Source organism: Anarhichas minor, unplaced genomic scaffold, assembly GCF_050575085.1.
Source record: "Anarhichas minor isolate MPS153535 unplaced genomic scaffold, ASM5057508v1 ptg000005l, whole genome shotgun sequence".
Lineage (NCBI taxonomy): Eukaryota > Metazoa > Chordata > Actinopteri > Perciformes > Anarhichadidae > Anarhichas > Anarhichas minor.
In genome coordinates this window covers 1,862,011-1,881,889 of record NW_027466451.1, presented here as the reverse complement: position 1 = coordinate 1,881,889, position 19,879 = coordinate 1,862,011, and the positions used below count along the sequence as shown (strand labels likewise).

Below are 19,879 nucleotides of genomic sequence, written 5' to 3'. Positions count from 1 at the left end.
AAATATACATTTTTTACTTTATTCTGTTAAACCTATGCCACCAAACAGGATTTCATGATTCTTAAGAAGGAAATGAATAGAAATGCAGTCTGGTGCAGGGAGGTGAATGTGGCATTTTAACTGCCTCCTTTTTAGGGGGTTCACGATACTCACCAAATGTAGTAGTGGATACCAATGCCAGTGAAATTACCCAATTCGATGCCTCTGTCAAGAAACTAAAATATACAAAATTTGGATATGTTGTTAATGTAACATTAACTTGACCTGAAACTCACTCACCTTGAATCCTTTGAATAAATCTGGATGTTTGTCTTTGAGGTGCTTTGCTGAACGAGTGTCTGCATCAGTGTGAAGTCTGATGGCACGGTTTGCATACTGCTTTTTGCTCATTTATTATATGCTTTGATAAAAAAGAAAACGACTTGGCATTAAGTAGTTTTAATGATGTATTATGAGTTGCTTAGAGCTGGTGTTGGGAAGTTAAACAGGTCGAAAAAAATGTCCTTCAAACAACTGGATTTATTCTAGTTTCTTGTTCGTCCCCAAAGTCATCTTCTATGGTTTGCCGTGACGACGGGGGCCATTAGTCCCAACCCTGCCCCGGTACCGACATGGAACCTGCAGTACTGCAGAAGAACAAACTGCTGGAAATGACCAACACACAGACGTTCCCAACGAGGTGACGAGCTACACAGTCACACAAATGCAGTATACTGTCAACTCGACGCTCCCTTACACAAGGTATAATGAGGTGATGAGGTATAAAAAAAATGATACGTTTTTTTTTTTTCATCACCATAGACCTAAAACCTGGAGGTGAGTCAGTGAGTGAGTTTGCCTGATTTGCCAGACAGCCAGTCTGAGCATGCACAGAACACACACCGGTCACGCCATGTGGTGTTGGAATCTAGTTCGGGGGGGGGGGAGGGGGGGGGGGGGTGTATAGAGTGTGTTGGTTCTCTCTTGGAGACATGCCCCCCCTGCGCTGTACTAATCTGTTAACCCATGCACTGACTCTTGGTGCCTTGTGTGTGTGTTTGATGCCACATGCTCCACATAGCTGTCATGGTATTCTCAGTCTGTGGCTCCAACCCGCTCTCATTCTCGCTTCACTTTTTATTTGTTTTATTTGACTCCTTTGTCTTGGTGGTTTGTGATCAGGACCAACATTGTTACACTTAAACAGGAGTTACAGTGAGAAGGAATGATGCAGTAACCACAGTAGGGGTGGCTCAGTGTGGAGCGCTTCGTCCTTCAATCAGGAGATCGGCGGTTTGATCCCCGACATCAGTGTATGAATGGGTGTCAATGGGTGCGTGACATGTAGTGTAAAAAGCACTTTGAGTGGTCGAGAGACTAGAAAAGCGCTATACAAGGGTTTACCAGAGCAACAACTCACCTGTAAAGTGTTGTCTCACCTTCCTGCAGCAGTATGTTTCCATGTTGGTAGCTTGATTTGAAGTTATGACAACGGAACGCGGGACAATAACCGCTTTACTTTGATTATCTTGTTTTCATAACCGTTGGAAACCGAAATGTGAAAACGGATAAAAGGGGGTATTTGTTTAGCTTTAGCAAGATCATCAGATATAAATCTTAATAATTGCAATTTAAACTTGCATTACGATTGTATTAAGTGCATGATACAGTGTCTATATGTGCATAGAACCACTTCCTACCTGCATATGGCAGTATATGCTCAATGTACGCAAACATTATCTTCTACTGCCTACTGTGGATATTTGTACAGACAGGCGGCTGTAATGTATACATTTGTATGCATAGATTTGATCTATGTGTGTATTTGTTGTTTGTATTATGAGTTTTCTGAAATGGTATGTTTGAAATATGCAAATGAGGCATTATCTAGTGGTAACTTCTGGTAAGTTTAGCAGAGATGTACAGACGCATGTAGACACAGTAGGAAAACAAAGTAAATGTGTATTTTAGATGTTTCCGTTCCACTCGTCTGAAAGAGAACGTGCTATGGATGCAAAATAATCCCAAAATCTCAAATGCGTGTTTCTGCCAGAGTGAGAGCAGAGTGTAGATTAGGATCTGAAGCAGCCATGTCCACCGGTTGAGACAAACCACCCAACCCTCCTACTGTAATTAGGCCTCTCTCTTTTTTTACCCCATTTTCTCTTTCAACTTCACATCTGCGCTGTAAAGACTTCTTTTCTCCGCTGCAGCTGCATGTATAGAACCTCCTTTTTCTTTTCTCGGTGTGGTTACGGTGGTCATGTTGAAGCCGGAAGATGGAGCTTCACTTTGAGAATGTGCTGCGTTTACAGCAGATAGCGCGGAGGATATTTCATCCTGCGTTTTGTTTGCGGAAGGACGCCCACGCCCTGCTTTATCGTCATCTGTCCTTTTTTTTTTCTCTCTTGGGCATGAAGCAAGAGAAAGGGAAGGAGAGGAAGAGAGGTCTGCTGCTGGGAAGGAGGTGAGGGACATCGCTCGGAGCAAAGGTCATCTGTTGAACAATGACTTCTGCTTGACGCGATCGCACAAGCAGAACAAAAGCGTGAGCGTCCCAGCTCGGGCCACACATGGCGGAGGAATTCTCCCATTTTTATTGTTGGTAGGTCAGACGAGCTGCAGCTTTTTATGAGGCCACTGATGTATTCTGAGAACACGACACAGAGAATTTTCTTCGCTGGGTATGTAGGTCAGTAAATCTGAAAGTATACAGCCGTCCTCGTGGGCCAGAGCTCTGCGATGACACACGGGATGTACGGGGGACTTGATGCAGCTGTGTGCTGGCTGTCATCTCTTCCTGCAGAGCGCTGGGGGGGGGGGGCTGCTCTGTGTATCGAGGCTGTCAGAGCTTAAGCATCAGCATCAAGACAGTCCATTCCAATGCTACAAGTGCATATGCATTCACAAGGAATGACACAAAGAGGAGGTTAAGGAAACTGTGAAAGGATGGCAAGGATCAGCGTGGAGTCATGTTCACGTTGATGAGGGAAGAGAGTCCTGGGAGAGTTCATGGCCTTCTGTCATGAATGTTGTCTAAATCAGTTGTAGATGGTATGAACAGACCCGCTCGTCCTGCTTTGCTATCGGTCAAATGCACTACTCCACGTGTTGAAGTTTGCTCCGCCTGAACTCATCGATGAAACAGAAATTACCTTTTTTTTGTCCGTGTTTTTCATTTGTCCGTTCACTGATGATGGAGATGAGATATTGAATCTCGTTAAAGCGGAGAAACCCGTCATGTTGCAGACGGGACGCACTGACGCTGCTATTAAATGATGTCATTAGTTAACGGTGGTGACCGTCACCGTAGAGGCACGCGCACATACAAAGATGGTGACCATTGATCCATCGCTCCGTTACTAGACTTAACACACACACACACACACACACACACAGATCGCTTAGTGTCAGTGTGGAAGTGTGTGTTCACCCCCTAGGGTGCACACAGACAGGTGATCAATAACACAGGTTATCAATCTGACACAGGGCTGGGGATGACGTGTGTGTGTGTGTGTGTGTGTGTGTGTGTGTGTGTGTGTGTGTGTGTGTGTGTGTGTGTGTGTGTGTGTGTGTGTGTGTGTGTGTGTGTGTGTGTGTGTGTGTGCGCGCGCGTGTGCAGGTCACATCTGGCATTTAGCCAGAAGTGTCGTCAATACTGTTGAAAGCTTTCTGACGATGAGGGAAGGCGTGTTTACATGAGCGTGTATACGTGTGACCCACCGACAGAATGGGAGAAAAAGCTAAATGAAGTTTCTTAATTCATTTTTAATACAACAAAAAAAACTGTTTCCGCTCCCTGTGTAAGAGAGACTGGAGAGGATGTGTTATGAGGTGGTGGGAGAGAGAGGAGGCAGAGGACAGATTAGTGCAGACAGGTTTGTCAAATGGATGCTTTTATCGTCTGTCTCCGTCTGTCTCTCACACAGCGTACCTCCAACAGCTGTGGAGCTGAGCAAATATTATCAGAGAGCTTCCGTTAATCAAGGCTGGAGCTGAGAGTGATTAAACACTGATTACACTCACAAACACAGACCGAGCGATGCGGGATGTTCGGTCTGATACCGACGATGAGCATGTCGAATGAAACATTTAGATGATAATGGAATACTGTGTTGTGATGTACATTTGGTAATATATTAGGATTTATGTAGCGTCTTATGATGAAATTGACTTTTTGGGGGGACTATAGTATATAGTATGAAACAGTGCCACATGCCTCCGAATTTATACCACGCTGCAAGTTTTTGTTTAGTTTTTCTGACGAGACATGCATCCAATTTGTAGGAAAATAATCTTGTTCTCTTCATCCAGAGTCAGATAAGAAGATTATTCAGTTTCATCTCTCTGTGCCCGGTTCAGATATGGACACATTTAGCCAACAGTGACCATAAAGACGAGCATGAAGAGCTAAATGCACATTTCGGGGTTTATTTTACTGCTTTGTCTATTTGTGTCTGTAGATTTCCCCTAATTTCACCAAAAGTTACCATTAGAAAATGCCTCATTTGCATATTTAAACAAAACCTTTCAGAAAACTTGTGATAAAAAAACTATTTGTCTTAATGTCAGAAATGAACTGGTGAAATTTTATGGTGATATCTATTCTTCTAAATGTCTGTAATGTAACTAAGCGTCTCTTTAAAGGACGTTTTAGCTCTTATGTACACCAAACGTTACACTTTCTTTCTTATCTATATTCTATCTATATAATAGAATACCTCATTTGCATAATTAAAAGATTTCTTAATGTAAGTAATGAACGATTGACATTTCATGGTGATATACATATTGGTTAAATATTTGACCCTATTCAGCTGTAGTGTAGCAGCAGTTAGCATTAGCATGTTGTATTGAATTGTGTCTGCAGTTACTCCTGTTTGCTACGAGTACACAGTATTTACTTCTAGAATTCTCAGTGTAAAATGTATTTCACTTCCACATTCACTGTTGAGTTGTGTTTATAATGCAGGGACGAGTGATGGACTGAGTCATGTTGTATGCAACGCCTGCGATTAGCATGCTAACAAATAAGATACAGTGTAGAGTGTGGTTACACAGTTGGTGCTGGTTATAGTTGAACCAGGACGTGGAAATGACGAGAAGAGAGGATGATGATGGGATACTAGTTGTGACAGCTACTTTTAGTGTGTGTGTGTGTGTGTGTGTGTGTGTGTGTGTGTGTGTGTGTGTGTTGTAAACCACAGCTGCTTTGGTTTCCCAGGCTGGCTGGTTGACTCTACACTCGAACCATATAATACACAGTTTAAACAGGCACACAATAGGGCAGCCTGGTTCCCACGATGACTGCGATAGGCCCCCTGCTCTGTTTTTATTGGCCGTGAGACTGAACAACCTTCAGTCTTTGCTCATTTAAGTGTGATGAAGCACTACATTCTCATTCAGAGGTGAAGAAGTCTTTCTGTTTTGTTGATATCCATCCTCCGACCTTCAGACTGATGTTTGTAGTGTGACTGTACAGTACGTCTTTGTGTTGTTGACGCTCACCTGCCTCTCCGCTCTCTGTGTCCAGGTGGTGGTCCCCACTCGGGTCGGTCAGGTGTATGTGTACGACACAGTCAAACCGGATCAGGACGAGTACGACGTCCCGCCCAGACACCAGCCTCCGACCCAGCACGACATTTACGACGTGCCGCCCGCCCGCCAGCAGTACAACACACAGGTGGGACGTGTGTGTGTGTGTGTGTGTGTGTGTGTGTGTGATATTCAAGATACTTGGACTGTCCAGAGGCGACAAGAAGAAGCTGTATTTTTCCACTGTAGAGAAGGTTATCGATGTGTGTGTGTGTATACAGTTACACACACAGGTCAGTTTATTCCTGCGTAGTTGTAGTTCCACACATACTGTTCACAATGTTTTGTGCCTAACACGCGCGTATACGTCAGTGGCGGGCCGTGCATTTTATACCTGGGCCTTCACTGCTGTCCTGCAGCTGAAATACCACCTTATAACCACATTATGGCGCCACAGCTATTATTCATTTTTAATGCTGTAACTATGTACGTCTTCGTATTAAACAGTTCGGTACGAGTCGTTTGAATAATGCTAGAGCATTTAGAAAATGCAAAATCCTAAATTCAGGAAAATATAATGATCTCAGCTGGTCTGGCTGTGGGATCCATCATCACTCCTTAATGACAAGCCGCGACCCAAAGAGATTATCATAGGATTTTACTTTCAGAAATTGAACGTTGAATGTACTGCTCTGCAATGTCTTTCCTCGTCTCAGCACCCTCTCTCATGGTGCATCTCACTCAGTCAGAATGCATTTTGATTGGCTGAGCTGCATCACGTGATGTGATTCACTACCCATCAGCCTCTGCTGGCTGTTAAGTTTCGTTTCACGATAGTCACGTGCTCACCCACTGACCAATCACAGCACACTCTGCACCTCGCGGGAAAGCTACACACGGACATTGAGCGGCATGTAATGCTGACGTCATTATAGGCCGGCGCGCAGGCTCAGATAGTCAAAGAATACGCCCAACATGTCAAACTAAAGATCTGATTGGTTGAACACTATGACAATCAACAATATCGTCCCCATTTACTTTAATCTGCACTGGATGCACTTGTGAGTCTGCAGGCCTCGGGCCTCTCTTCTTACCTAGAGACACAGAGGTGAGATCTGATTGGATAAAAGCTCTACTTAAAACAAGCTGCACTGGAAGCAGAGCAACTGAGGAAGACAGTAGCTGTGCAATGAGAAAATAAGATAATGGAAAAAAATTTTATAAATTATAATACATAAAATATTAAATTATAAAATAGATATAGCTTTGTGATTCTGTTTAGGCCAGCAGAGAAGGCCTTGCAGGCCCTGACGGCCCGCCACTGGTATACGTACGGCTGCAGGCTGCAGCGAGCTGTCTGAGCATAACACTTCTGCTCAGTCGGGAAGAAAGAGCGTTTTTTTGATAATCGATGAAGTCATTTTTCATGCAAAAATGATAGGGATGTCGTGATACCAGAAATGTACTCGTCGATACCAATGCCAGTGAAGTTCCACGATTCTCAATATAAAATCCGATACCAACTAAAACACAGTAAACCTAGTGTCAGGAAGATAAACACGTCATAATTCTGCTGGATTTATTAGAGTTTCTCACCAAAAACTTTGGTGAGATTACATTTGAACACATCACAATAACAATAATTCACTTTCGTACAATACTCAGTTTTACTGAATAGAGCCTGAACCCATCATAATGAAACTGAATTCAACATCGGTTCGTGTTTGATAAAAAACGAGTATTGTCACGTTGTCAGAGTTTTGGTTGGTACCTGGTTCCCAAGTATCGGTTCTCCTAACATCCCTAATATACAGTTATGGTGATAAAGTCTGTCTCCAGCTCTCTTCACTTGTATTTTAAGTGTAATTCATTTGCCAAAAAGAGACAAAAACGCACAATAAACAAATTCAAAGATGAATTTGACTGATAGCATTATTTTTGAAATGTTGTTTAGATATAGCGATAATAACGTGTGAGTCAGAGGTCAGAGGCAGGAAGTCCTCCCAGTATGTGTGAGAGACACAGAGTAGCGGCTGAAGAGTGCAGGACAGGAAGGATTGAGGGAGCGAGTGTTAATAGATAGACGTTTCCTCTACAAGCTCCCTGTGTCATGTGACCAAAACCACACCGGCTCACATTCCTGGGCCTGCTCTTCGCCCCCTTACTCACCTCCTTTTTCCTCCTCTCATCTCCTCCCTGCCTTCATTCTTTCCATAAAAAAACGTTTCTTCTCTGCTCCCGCTTATATCTTCCCTTCCCTCCTCTTCTCTTCTTTTTACTGCCTTTTTCTCCCCGTCTTTCCCCCTTCCTGTTTCCCTTTTCTTCCTCCCCTCCTCCCTCTGTCCCCTTTTCCTCCCATCTTGCTTTTTCCTCCTTTATTTAATCCGTCCTCTTCCCGCACCTTTGTTCCCTTCTTTTCCTCCTTTCTCGTCCCTCTTGCTTCCCTCTCCTCTTTACCTCTTCATCCCCACTGTGCTGCTTCTCCTCTCCCTAGACAAAGGCAGTAGATATAATGCATTCAACCATTTCAAACCTTGTTTTATGACTGTGTGTGTGTGTGTGTGTGTGTGTGTGTGTGTGTGTGTGTGTGTGTGTGTGTGTGTGTGTGTGTGTGTGTGTGTGTGTGTGTGTGTGTGTGTGTGTGTGTGTGTGTGTGTGTGTGTGTGTGTGTGTGTGTGTGTGTGCCTGCGTATATCTTTCTTGACTGTTTTTTATTTCAGATTGGTTTCTAATAGAATAATGTACTCTTGGTGACACTTTAAAGAACTTTTTAAAGCATCTTTAGACGTGCTTGTTCTCACTTTGGGAGCGATTGTCTGAGTGCTTCCATCAGCTTTTTAAATTGCCAAACACATGTGACGTTGCATTTGTGTACACGTCCCCTTAAAAACTTCCAGTGGACGAGGGGGTTTGCCTGTTTTTTATGTCGCCATTCCCCACAGACGATGAAATTATCACCACATCTGGTACCAACAGTCATCTCACATCTCGCCTATTATACAGGCGTGTGATGTTAGCAGTTACTGCAGGATTGTATTCAGTTTCCTCAAACAGGAAAGGCCTTAGAAGATTTTAAAAAGTCTTACATTTTATTCACATGAATTTAAAATATTTTCTCTGGTCTTGAACTTAAAATAATTAAATGGAATTCAATTCTTTAATCTATTTTACGGCGCACCAGGTCGCATTAGTTTGATGAATTGTATCATCAGGAATTATTGTTATATATTGCTGGTCGTATCATACTCATACTTCACACATAATTAGAACGTGAAGCAGCTGTGAGATGTGTGTGTGTGTAACTGCATGTTATTTCTGTCTGTCTGGATGTCTTGTGTTCAGGTGTATGACACTCCTCCCATGGTGGTGAAGGGGCCCTCTAGTGGTCAGGATATATATGACATCCCAGCCAGCTCAGACAAAAGCACACAGCAGACGGTAAGGCTGTCTGAATATACTGTATATATATATATATATATATACTCTATTCTTACTGTCATGTTCAAAAATGTGATATAAATCAGTGGTCACGGTTGCTCTCTCTCTCCTCAGGTGTATGACTTCCCCCCGTCCGTCAGCAAAGACGTCCCTGACTCTCAGCCAATCAGAGAGGAGACCTACGACGTACCACCCCACTTTGCCAAACTCAAGCCGGCTCTCCCGCCCCCCGGCCAGTACCCGCACAACCTCAACGGCAACGACGACGACGACGACGAGCCGCCGATCCCGGAGGACGTGTACGACGTCCCGCCCCCGATTCTGACCGACAAGCGTTACCGCGGAGTCGACCAGCCCCCTCAGGAGATCTACGACATCCCCGCCAGCCTGCGGTCGGGGGGTCACCACCATCAGGACGTCTACGACTTCCCTCGGGAGCGAGAGGAGAAAGGAGGGGAGAGGGGAGACCACAGTGTCTACGATGTCCCACCGCAGGTATCTAAAGAGGCGCTCCCACATTCTGGGAAACCATCGTTGTTGTGTTCAGTTAGTTTCTATTTGATGACAAATACTGTCATCAAACCTTATGACCTTATGAGCACTTATAACTATAATTATACCATCCTATAAGCAGATTATAACATATAAGTATGTTTATTATGCATTATAGACATTTTTAATTAGTTTTTGTATTGTTTTCGTTGTGGACATTTCAACGACTGCTTCACATCATAATTAGTTTTGATGAAATTAGCACTGCTAGCTTGTACACAGACAGGAAACAGGGCTAAACTGCTAGCTTAGCTTATTTTGCGTCCGTGTTTTCCAGGTGGTGCGTGACGCTCAGTCCACCAGTGAGGAGCTCACCTTGTCCTTCAAGCGGCTGTCCGCCTCCAGCACGGGAAGCACACGGAGCAACCACTCCGCTTCTTCCTTGGACATGGTCCCCGTCCGCGACACCTCCTCTTCTTCCTCCCTTCCCGGCCATGGCTCCGTACCCGGGAAGCCCCTCATCCTGGACCTGGAGCAGGCCATGGAGCGTCTGTCCCGCCTCCAGCAGGCCGTCGAGTCCAGCGTTTCACTCATGATGTCGTTCATCACGGGTAACTGGAGAAGCTCCGCCCATCTGGAAGGAAACCTCCCCGCCATTCATCAAGCCGCTGACCGGGTGCGCTCCACCGTGCGGGACTTCTTAGAATTTGCCCGGGGCGCCGTGGCAAACTCCGCCCAGGCCACGGACCGCTCCCTGCAGACCAAGTTGGGCCGTCAGGTGGGGAAGATGGAGGAGGTCTTCCAGAGTTTGATCCGGCACAGTCAGAGCTTGGACGGCGTCTCCTGGTCGCACGCCGCGCTCGCGGCACCCCCGCCGGGAGGGGACGACCTGGATCGGCTGATCATGACGGCGCGAGGCATCCCCGACGACGCCAAGCAGCTCGCCTCCTTTCTCCACGGTAACGCCTCGCTGCTCTTCAAACGGACCAACCGGCAGCAGCAGCTGCCGCTTCCCCCGATCCCGGGGGAGATCGGCGGTCACATGACGGGATCGGGAAGTGGGAGCTATCAGGGAGGGGAGAGGGTGAACATTCAGTCGCGGCCCCTCCCCTCTCCGCCAAAGTTTACAGCTGCAGAGGAAGAGGAAGGTGTGGACCGGCCGTATGAGACCACAGAGGAAGGCTGGATGGAGGACTACGACTACGTACATTTACAGGTACACACACATGGACATACACCTTTTTACACGGCTGTTTCTTTCTCTGGTGGAGATCATGTGTGTGTGTGTGTGTGTGTGTGTGTGTGTGTGTGTGTGTGTGTGTGTGTGTGTGTGTGTGTGTGTGTGTGTGTGTGTGTGTGTGTGTGTGTGTGTGTGTGTGTGTGTGTGTGTGTGTGTGTGTGTGCATGCATCTGTCTGTCTGTCCACGGCTAATCTCACATACTACCAGACCCATCAGCCTAATATTTTCGGTGTTCATTTAGGACTGTATGCTCAAGGACCTCTCAAAGTTGCAGTGATCCAACACTTTTTCAAAAACATTTTTTATCGACTGTTTTATACCGTCACTGACTGCCGAATCCTCTTAACCGGCCGGTACGAACTGCTAGCGATCAGCAACTGCTTCAGACCTTCACCAGTACCGAGTGCACATTTCTAGTTGCAACACCAAACATATGTTAGCTCGGCCGTGTGACTGTGGTCATGTGATGCTCTGGAACAAACCTGAGCGAGCTTCACACAGTGTCCCTGAGCTGCCCTCCATACCTCACATAGTTCCACACATTTTGTCGTTAGCTTTTTGTTTTCAAAAGTGCCTTTTTTTATTACAAAATATATGATATAGTATATTGCCTCGGTTTGTCCTTTGCTGAAGACAGAGCTGAAGTGCCACAGCAGCTGTCATTTATCTATGAGAACTGAAGTCATAATCAATTTCATTTTTTTTTTCAATTTCAATTTGCTTTATTGGCAAACAGACAAATCAATACATCCATGTTGCTAAAGCATAGGGAAGAAAGGCCAGACGTAAATAAGAAAGAATAAATACATCTAATAATAATGAAAGTAAACATTAATTAATTAACACATTTCTTAATTTAATTACCTAAACTTGGTATACAAATACTGCACATATCCCTCAATGTAATACTGTATGTGTATACATCTTGAACATATACTTATAGATATATTGATGAGTTCAACTGTACATATTATATATTATGTCATGTATGATATTATTTTTCTCTTATTTATTTTGCCAGGAGAAGACATATCTAGCTGTGTAGTACTTTTATCTCCCCCCAACAACAACAACAACAACGCGTGTGTGTGTGTGTGTGTGTGTGTGTGTGTGTGTGTGTGTGTGTGTGTGTGTGTGTGTGTGTGTGTGTGTGTGTGTGTGTGTGTGTGTGTGTGTGTGTGTGTGTGTGTGTGTGTGTGTGTGTGTGTGTGTGTGTGTGTGTGTGTGTCAGCAAGGCTGTTCAAGGAATGTGCATGAGGGGAGATAAGTTACGTTACGTCAAAGTTCTTGCGGTTCCTGTTTGTCACCACTAGAGGGAGGCAGAGGCTGTATATTTCTCATGATCCTCAATATGATCGTGAAGAACAGAGATGTTTTGTACACATCATGTCGGTGTGTACAAAAGTTTTGTTACAGCTGTGTTTGATCCGTCAGGGAAAGGAGGAGTTTGAGAAGAACCAAAGACAGCTGCTGGAGAAAGGCAACATCATCAGACACAAGACACAACTGGAGCAGCAACAGGTACCCGTCTGTCTGTCCGTCTGTCTGTGTCTCTCTCAGTCCATTACTCTCACTTTCTTTGTTCTGTGATGTGATTGTTTGTGTGAGAGAGAGAGAAAACGAGTGGCCGTAATTAGAAGTGAAGCTGCTGTAAACAATGCTGGGCCACTAGGGGGCCGACCAAAAACAAGCTGACAGAAACATATTAAGCGTGGGGGGGGTTCCTCGCACAGGAAATAAAACAAATGTTAACCACTTAATTTGTTGCATTCTGGCAAATTTTCCTGCACCAATATCTGATGGAAATGTCTTTATTTATTGTAAAGAAAAACCCTAAATTCAAAATATAAAAATAGAATGGAACATAATGCAGTTAGTCTCTCAGTCCTTCTGTATTCATTCTATAAACTTCTCTCATTTAATGTCGTCTCTGCAGAGTCAGCACACATGTAGACATGATAGACTCTCCCTCCTCTTTTGTCTTTATACTTTTTTTAAAAATGTGAACGTGGCATTCATTCACCTCATGAATTCATTTTAATTCATGTATAAATGTATGGACTTTAATAGCTCACAGAGATGATCCACATTTTTTTGCACATTCAAAACAGCTCCCCCATATCTCCCTGTTTTCTGAGGAGTCTGAATATTTAGTAATATTGAAAGAATAAAGTCGTAATTAGAGCTGTTAGTATAAGGATGGTGTCTTCCTCACTCAGACAATAGTGTTTATTTTATTTCTCTTAATAAAAAATGTTGCCAGACACATGTCGTAGTTGCTGGATATTTGCAGGGATATGACATGTTACGTCCCTAGACTCTTTGTCTACATTCAGTAGTTGCTTTCAAGGGTTGCCAGATTTGGCAAATCATGTTTTCATCTAAATGTTCATTGATCGGTGCGGTACCTCTCTGACTGGCCTGAATGAGTTGTGGATTCATCCAGCGATTATCTTTCTGATTGATTGTGTCGTCTATAAAATGACTTGTTTCGGGTAAAACCAAAAGATATTACAGTTGGAATCATAGCATTATGATAAAGCATTGACGGTCTCCTTCCTCTTCCTCCAGATCAAACAGTTTGAGCGACTCGAGCAGGAAGTCAGCCGGCCGATCAACAACGACATGACAGGCTGGGTCCCGTCCCCGCACCCCCCTCCGGCCAACCAGCAGGCCCAGAACGGCTCCGGGGGCCCGCCTTGCTCCAAGCTAGGCCACGGCGACCGTCAGCTCCTCCTCTTCTACCAGGAGCAGTGCGAGCAGAACATCACCGCGGTGACCAACGCCATCGACGCCTTCTTCACCGCCGTCAACTCCAACCAGCCGCCCAAGATCTTCGTCGCGCACAGCAAGTTCGTCATCCTCAGCGCGCACAAGCTGGTGTTCATCGGCGACACGCTGTCGCGCCAGGCCAAGTCACCCGACGTGAGAGCGCACGTGGCCCAGAGCAGCAACGCCCTCTGCGAAAAACTCAAGGACATCGTGGTCAGCACGAAGACGGCGGCGCTCCAGTATCCTTCCCCCGGAGCGGCCAGGGAGATGACTGAGAGGGTGAGGGAGCTGGCAGGGTGCACGCAGCAGTTCAGGATGGTGCTGGGACAGCTGCTGGTCATGTAGGGGAGTGAAGGGGGGCACGGGGGGGAGGCGGGGGAGGAAAAGAAACCAAACAGTGACACAACTGAGATGACCCAGGAGCACGGGGGGCAGTAAATCCTCCCCGCGACAAGGGCTGGACGCCCCTGCAGCACGGGGGGAGGGAGGACCTGGAGCCCCCTGCGGGAAACCCTGTACACCCCTCCAGTTTGAGGTTGGAGACCCCACATCCACCCCACCTTTCACTGGGACCACCCCTCCCTCGTCCCTCCTTCCTTCCGCACGCTTTTTATTCCAGACAAACTAAAAGGAACGTTTTATCTTCAGCGGGCTGTAAAATAATCACTGTAAATATTTAAGTTACTTATTTAGTCAGAAAACCAGAAATAAAAAAAGACTCAAGAACTTCCAGTATATATATGTATATATACATATATATACATATATAAATATATGGTTCCTTTTTGAAGAAAGAAAAGTAAATAAATGTAGTTTTTAGACAATATCAATAATTATTATTATTGCTATACTGTATAATTCTGGTTCTGATTGTTGATCCTTGTATCATTATTGTTATGGATGTGTAAATTCCAGATGATATGTATGACTGTATGTTGTAGTACATCTATGCTCTTCTCCATCCCTGACAAAGGCACACTTTCCGAAAAAGCACTGGAGCGCACGCACACGCACACACACACACATCCTAAACGTCACCCGATGGCGAGCCGACAGTTTTGACGGTCGCCGTGCCGCCTGTGCGTCAGAGCAGGACGTCACCGCCTGCGGCTCGTCCACACTGATTTCAATCCTCCGGTGCAGGCAGCACCAAGAGATGTCCACACAACTGTGCGTTTGGAGTACTGCAGTTATTAAAGATGATTTCAGTGCCCTCTCAGTCGCTTTTTTTTTCTGGGAAAACTTTATGCAGGTTTTTTTTGTATGAGCCATGTATTTGAGAAAAGGAGTGTAAAAGGCTAAAAACTGACATGGAATTAAACATGCTTTTCTTCTTCTCTCTGAGACTGACGGGTGGAAGTATGATTTCAGAGGTTGTTAGGGAACACAGTTATGAGTACTGGCACAATTTGTTTTTCAGATATCCCTAACCCGAGGTAGAAAACAACACAACCATGTTTTTTTAATGATTTCAATGACAAATAGTCGGAATAAAAATATTTTATACAGCAAAATACTTGATCAATATATTGACTCACCCATAGGGGTGAAAGGTGCAGAAGAAAACCACTGTGGAGAGGGTGTTGGTTGTTGGCCTACACATCAAACATCCATCCAACTGTTATCCTGCTGACTTTGGGCGAATAGAGACACACAACCATTCACACTCACATCCACACCTACGGGCAATTTAGAACCATCAATTAACCTGAGCTGCGTGTCTTTGGACTGTGGGAGGAAGTTGAAGAACCCGGAGAGAACCCACGCTGACACAGGGAGAACATGTCATGGGAGAGGTTGTCAAAAAAAAAGAATTAACAGAAAGACAGGAGAAAACAATGTGAAGAAAAAGGGCTTCTCACCCCTATAACTACCAGGACTGCCTTTAGGCTACATTTAACCCTTGGCCAATCCAACCGGTACCCTCCCCCAAAGATCAGCGACCCCCTCAGCAGTGCAGCGCCGCCTGGTTGGGAGCTGGAGAGAAAAGAGAGAGAGTGAGCCGGCCTCCACAGGTTCCTTCTTAACTCGGGCCTAATCAGTCCTCATCCAATCACCTGCAACTCAACAGATACAAAAACACAGACGCAATGTACAGCACCACTCTCAGGCAGGGAGGTAAACAGCATTTATGTTCATTATCAAATCTTATGACACTCTGTCATAACAATAGTCTCATAATAAGTCATGGTATAGTATGTCAAGAAAGTCACGAAAGAGCCAGAGTATTGTACGTCAAAAAAGCCACAGAAAAGCCAGAGTATGGTATGTTGAACAACGTCACAGAAAAGCTCATAAAAAAGTTGCAGAATAGTATCCCAAAAGAAAAAAACATCAAAAACATCATAAAAAGTCATAGTATTTCCAAAAAAGCCCTCCTATAGTAGTAACCATAGCATAGTATGTCAAAAAAGTCATCAAAAAAACTGTATAGTTTGACAAAAAAAGTCATAATTAGCCCTAGTATAGTAAAGTATAGTATAGTGTCAAAACGTATACGTGTAACAAAGTAATTTTTTAAAAAGCCAAAGAAAAATGTAAAAAGAATCATCAAAAAGCTATGAAAAAATCATAGAATAATTTGTCAAGAAAAGTCGACAAAGTAACATTTTTGTATTTCAAAAAAGTTATAAAATAGTGTGTCAAAAAAGTAATAACAATGTTTCTAAAAACAATCATTAACAAAATCGAAAAGATAAAAAAAGCCATAGAAAAAGACCTAGTATAGAAAAAAGTCTAGTGTATTCTGTCGTAAAGAATCTTGGTATAGTATGTTGTACAATGTTATAGTATAGTATAGTATGTCGAAAAATCATTAAAAAGTTGTAATATAGTGTGTCAAAATAAGTCATGAAAAAGTGATAGTATAGTATGTCCAAAAAAGTCAAAGCATAGCATATCCAAACAAAATATGAAAATGTATAGTGTGTTGAAATAAATCATTAAGGAGTCATAGCGTATGTCGAAAGTGTAAAAAAGTCATAGTATAGTATGTCGAAAGAAAGTCATATTAGTATAGTATTGCGAATTAAGTAAAATTGGGAATTTTGTCAAAACATAAAAAAAATTTCAAAAACTTTTCAAAAACTTTTCAAAAACGTTTCAAAAACTTTTCAAAAACTTTTCTATGACTTTTTCGACATCCAATGACTTTTTTTGGATGACCTGATTTTTTTGACATGCTTTTCAATGTATTTTCGCAATACCATACTATTACTTTTTCGACATTCTATGTTTAGGCTTTTTTTTAAAATAGTATGCTATTCTATCACTCTTTGACACAATATAATAGGACTGTTTAGAAGTAAAATGATATTACTTTTTAATGACTTGTTTGACATGCTATATGGCTTTTTATGACTTTTGTGAACATACTATCCGACTTTTTATGAAGTTTTTGAAAAACTAGACTTTTATGACATAATGTGGCGTGGCATGACTTATTTGTGACATATGGACGTGTGACTTTTTAAACACTAGACTTTCAGAACTATCCTAACATACTATCCAAAGACTTTTTTCGAAATACTACACTATGACTTATGATAATTTATTTTTACCATACGACTTTTTAAGTACTTCAACATAGTTAATACCTTTTGACTTACGATACTAAGACTTTTTGACATACCTTACTATGGCTTTTTTAGGATTGTTTTCGACCTTACGTACGATCTGTACTGTGACTATTTACATAATATACTATGGCTTTTTATGAAATTTCTGACATGATATACTAGGATTTATTTGTACATTATAGTATAACTTTTTGAAATTCTACACCATGGATTATTTCTAAGTATTATATGATTACTTTTAAAAACTTTTTTTGACAAAGTATACAATGTCTTTTTAAGAACTTTTTTCAATGTGCTATACTGTGACTTTTCTGACATAATATATTATGGATTTTTAGACATGGTATAATATGACTTTTATTATGTACCAAATTATGACGTTTTCTTACTATACGATCACGTTTGACTCATATGACGTACTAAACCATTTCTAACAATAATTATTTTATCATACTTACTACACTATGGCTTTTATAATACTTTTTCGGACATACTATATCAAATTGCTCTACTCTGAATAAAAAAGACTAAAACGTCGGATATCTTTTTTTCAGGTCCAACTCTCCTCACTTTGATGTCCTCGTCTCTGTCCAGTCTGCTGCTTGTCCTTCAACACCTCACCTCTTTTCTCTGAGAACCAACAAAGAAGACAATTGAGCTCCTTACATGGGCTATAATTACAGCTTCAGGTATTCTGAAGTTCTGGACATCAGAACCAATGATATTCTCAGGAAGTGTAAATCCCACTGACATCTGAATGTCCATGTCTATTACAGAATATATCCTAGCACTTCATGATTATTCAAGAAGTGCATAACAATTAAAGAGGCCGCTAAATTCAAAATATGATGGATGCTTTCAATATTTAACACATTGAACGCAACACAGCTGGTAATGAGAAAAAACATCCTACCTCAAAGATTCAAAACAGTGAATATGTCGTCTAAGTTGGTCCGTATAACATTCCTCTTCTTCCAAGATGTCATCCATTGGGGCTGCATATAGAAATGTGTGACCAATATAATAATTCACATGTATAGAAGTTATATTTATAGTAAGCATTGACACTGGAAAGTGCTTTACAGACTATTGTAAACTACATGCTGTTCTACATATTCTGGTACGATAGGCAGCGGTATGCACCTTAAAGTTGCAATTGCAATCTGCTAAAAACAGAAAGAAGATGACGACAATGGAAAGTGGAGAACAGCATAATGAAATGTTTCCATTTCATTTAGCGTTACATTAATTTGTTGATAATTAGCTAACTTTAATTAACATTTAATACAATTAAATTAAATGGGTTAACAACCAGATGGGGTTAACACGTCACTGTAGAAACTATCAATATCCACAAATATCTAAATCACAGAGTAAACTAATACAGTATTACACAATATTACAGTTTTGTTAGCTTTCCACGTTCGAAGCGCCGAACTGTAGTCTGGAGACTTCTGGTTTCGTAAGCCTTACTCAATTAGCTTTTTAGCCTGACTCGTTGTTGTTAGCGAGCTAACGTTAGCTCAACACGGCAAGTCTACAAAGGACCCTTAAAGAACATTATCTTATATGTTATATACTATATACTGAAACATTTCCCACAATAACCGTTGTTTATAGTAGAGAGGCAATCTCCATAAAATGTCCTTGAAAGCATACTGCATACAATGGAAGTGCAGCTGGGGTCTGTGTCCCAGCTGATCGTAATCACTGATTCAGTTAGAGAGCAAACGGCTCAAACTTCAAATCACGCATCATCGACGTATGTCAAATTTTAAACAAAAAAGCACATAGATAAACATAATATTAAAACAAAATTACAGTGTATTATAATTAAGTTAGGAATATTTTAGCAAAAGGTTGAGGTGAACAAAGGCTGTTATGTGAAATTACTGAAATACTAAAACATTGTCTCACAACTAGGGAGTGTGACGGTGGAGCTTAGTGATTATAGTGTAATTTCCCCAAGTGGCCTCTAGTGAGTGGTATTTACCAAAGAAACCTTAAGATGTAAAGCACATTACACTTTTTCCACATCAGGAAATTCCAACGGTGATTGATTTTGATCTCAGTGGATTTTCCTGGCACCCGTGCAGGCTGGAGGACTTTTGTGCGAATCCTCTCTGGAATGGAGCAAGTCTAAAGCCTGGACTGCTGCATGTGTAGAGCAGTATAGCATTTCCTTCTAGCGTCCACGTTCACAACATCATACAGTCTAAAACACAACAGTTGTAGTTCAAAATAGCAGCTACATTGCATGCATTTTACAGTACATGTGCATTATTCAAATGCAGAGACAAATTCCCCCTTAAAGGGATCAATATAGTATAATAAATTAAAAATGAATAAAATAAAAATAAAATATTTAAATTTAAAAAATTTAAAAATTTAATCAAATTTAAATTATTTATTCAGCTCCCTGTTTACATGATCGTAATTATATAGGTTTCTGATTGACCGCAGATGTGACATTCAATTCTGTGCTGACTGAGTTACCTCAGCAGGAGGATACACCCACTTTAAAGGAATACTTCACCCCCCAAAATGACCATTTGTATATCAGTTTCTCAGCCCGTGTAACCTTGAATTCTTGAAGAAAACGTTTTTCTCGAATGCCTCCACGGGTGAACGGAAAATGAAGAAAGGTCTTGGCGAATATAAGTAAATGGGGGCCGCGTAACAGCAGCATAACTAATTTATATCATGAGTCACTCTATGAAGGCTTCATGGCCAGTATGGGCAATGATGACTCAACACAATAACATGTATATGGCCTTTAATGTGCTCTAGGGTGGATATGTTTTACGATTATAAAAAGCCCTGGAGTGGTTGACACAGCGACTG

The 19,879-nt window shown here is 42.3% G+C and overlaps 1 protein-coding gene across 2 annotated transcripts in view; it reads left to right on the top strand.

Annotated features, from left to right (window-relative positions):
* bcar1 (BCAR1 scaffold protein, Cas family member) overlaps positions 1–13,802 on the top strand; it is an 89,813-nt gene extending 76,011 nt beyond the window's left edge. For both annotated transcript variants that reach the window (XM_076075988.1, XM_076075984.1), the window contains exons 3-8: positions 5,513–5,662; positions 8,857–8,952; positions 9,067–9,447; positions 9,782–10,660; positions 12,120–12,206; positions 13,257–13,802. In XM_076075988.1, the coding sequence (XP_075932103.1) occupies positions 5,513–5,662; positions 8,857–8,952; positions 9,067–9,447; positions 9,782–10,660; positions 12,120–12,206; positions 13,257–13,802 (2,139 nt within the window). The remainder of the gene's footprint in view (positions 1–5,512; positions 5,663–8,856; positions 8,953–9,066; positions 9,448–9,781; positions 10,661–12,119; positions 12,207–13,256) is intronic.
* Positions 13,803–19,879: the final 6,077 nt, after the last annotated feature.